The sequence below is a fragment of the Austrofundulus limnaeus genome, unplaced genomic scaffold (genome assembly GCF_001266775.1).
Source record: "Austrofundulus limnaeus strain Quisiro unplaced genomic scaffold, Austrofundulus_limnaeus-1.0 Scaffold954, whole genome shotgun sequence".
Taxonomy (NCBI): domain Eukaryota; kingdom Metazoa; phylum Chordata; class Actinopteri; order Cyprinodontiformes; family Rivulidae; genus Austrofundulus; species Austrofundulus limnaeus.
The window spans coordinates 108,512-110,019 of record NW_013953356.1 but is presented as its reverse complement, the minus strand read 5'-3'; the positions used below and the strand labels follow the sequence as shown (position 1 = coordinate 110,019).

At 39.7% G+C, this 1,508-nt stretch overlaps 1 protein-coding gene across 1 annotated transcript in view; it reads right to left on the bottom strand.

The window, feature by feature from the left end:
• vwa8 (von Willebrand factor A domain containing 8) overlaps positions 1-1,508 on the bottom strand; it is a gene marked incomplete at both ends in the record, with an annotated part of 104,173 nt that overhangs the window by 46,870 nt on the left and 55,795 nt on the right. Inside the window, 1 exon segment of the mRNA XM_014029805.1 lies at positions 576-651. Coding sequence (XP_013885259.1) covers positions 576-651 — 76 coding nt within the window.

Genomic DNA, 1,508 nt, shown 5'->3' with positions numbered 1-1,508 from the left:
AGATTAATTTCAGAAATTTTCGAGAAAAAACAAGCAATTCTCTTATTTTGAAAAGTCGCAAAATTGCGAGAAAAAACTCAGAAATTTCCACAATTAAAGGCAGAAATTTGCGACATTTAAACTAGATATTTATGACATGGTAAAGTCAGAAATTCACAAGAAAAAAAACCTCGTAAATTTATGAGAAAAAACTCTGAAGTTTTCAGGAATGGCTAAYGGGTGATTCCACCTGTTTTCACTACCTTGAACATCTTTAATCCACTCTAGTTTAAAAACTAAAAACACATAGAGACTTCAAACATGGACTAGATTATTCTAGACTGATTGCAAAATGTTTAAAACGAAGTGTAAAAAAAAGCCACATTGGCTTTTTTTACACTTCGTTTTAAACATTTTGCAATCAGTCTAGAATAATCTAGTTTGAAGTCTTGTGTTTTAAAATCTCTTGTAGGGGTGTAAGAAAAGAGGCTCTACAATTACTCATTGTAGAGTAATCTAGTAAAGCCACATTGGCTTTTTTTGCCGTTAAGCTTGCAAAAATAATTCAAGAGTAAGTGTGTGTACTGCAAACTGACCAGGGGTGAGTCCTCGTACACAATGATGCCATCCTGCACTGAAGGCTGCAGGGTTAGAGTCTGGACTGTTGTATCCCTGAAAGAAGAAGTAGGGTTACACACACAAGCCAACCAGAGTCAAAGACATAAAACATAAAAATGTGTAAATGGTTTGATGTGGTGTGGACTTCTGAAGTTTATTTATTGCCACTTTGTGCCTGCAGCAGTTCTTAATTTTGTTTTTTGAAACCAAAAGCTGACATAGAGTAAATAACCTGATAAGGCAAGATAGTCTAACTTTAAAATGGAAAGTCTGCTTACAGGGAGTCAGTAATGTGTGTATGTTTGCACACACACATTCATGAACTGCATCTCTTTCTCTCTCTTAGACGACAGACAGACAGACAGACAGACAGGATTGGGTTAATTTCACCTACCACCACATCAAATTTAGCTCAACATCTCTAAAAATGATTGACGTATCAATGTGACCCAGTGTGTCCCAGTTTCCTTGCTGACTGCATTTTTCTTGCTTTTTTGAGCCACATCTCTGTAGGCTTTCCATCACAAGCTCCCAGAAGCCACATGCACACACTCTACTGCCTCGATCCTGCTCTAATAATAGCTGTTGCTACAGTGGCTAACCAGGACACATCCATGCTCAGCTCTACTTTGACTTTCAGAAGACTTTGACCTGGTCTAAATCTGCATGCTGAGTGAATGTGCCTACACCAGTGCCGTAGAACTGCAGGTAGTTGTTGGGGTGCTACCCCAAAGGTTATCAGATGGATCTACACGGCCATAGTCCGCCCCATGCTAYGMTATGCTGCTTTAGTGTGGTGGGTTCCAGTCAAAGTTGGGGTTGGCCTGCCTGAGCATCACAGGTTCTATCAGAACAACACCCACGGCAGCCATGGAAGTCCTACTGGACCTGGCTCCACTAGATTTACATAT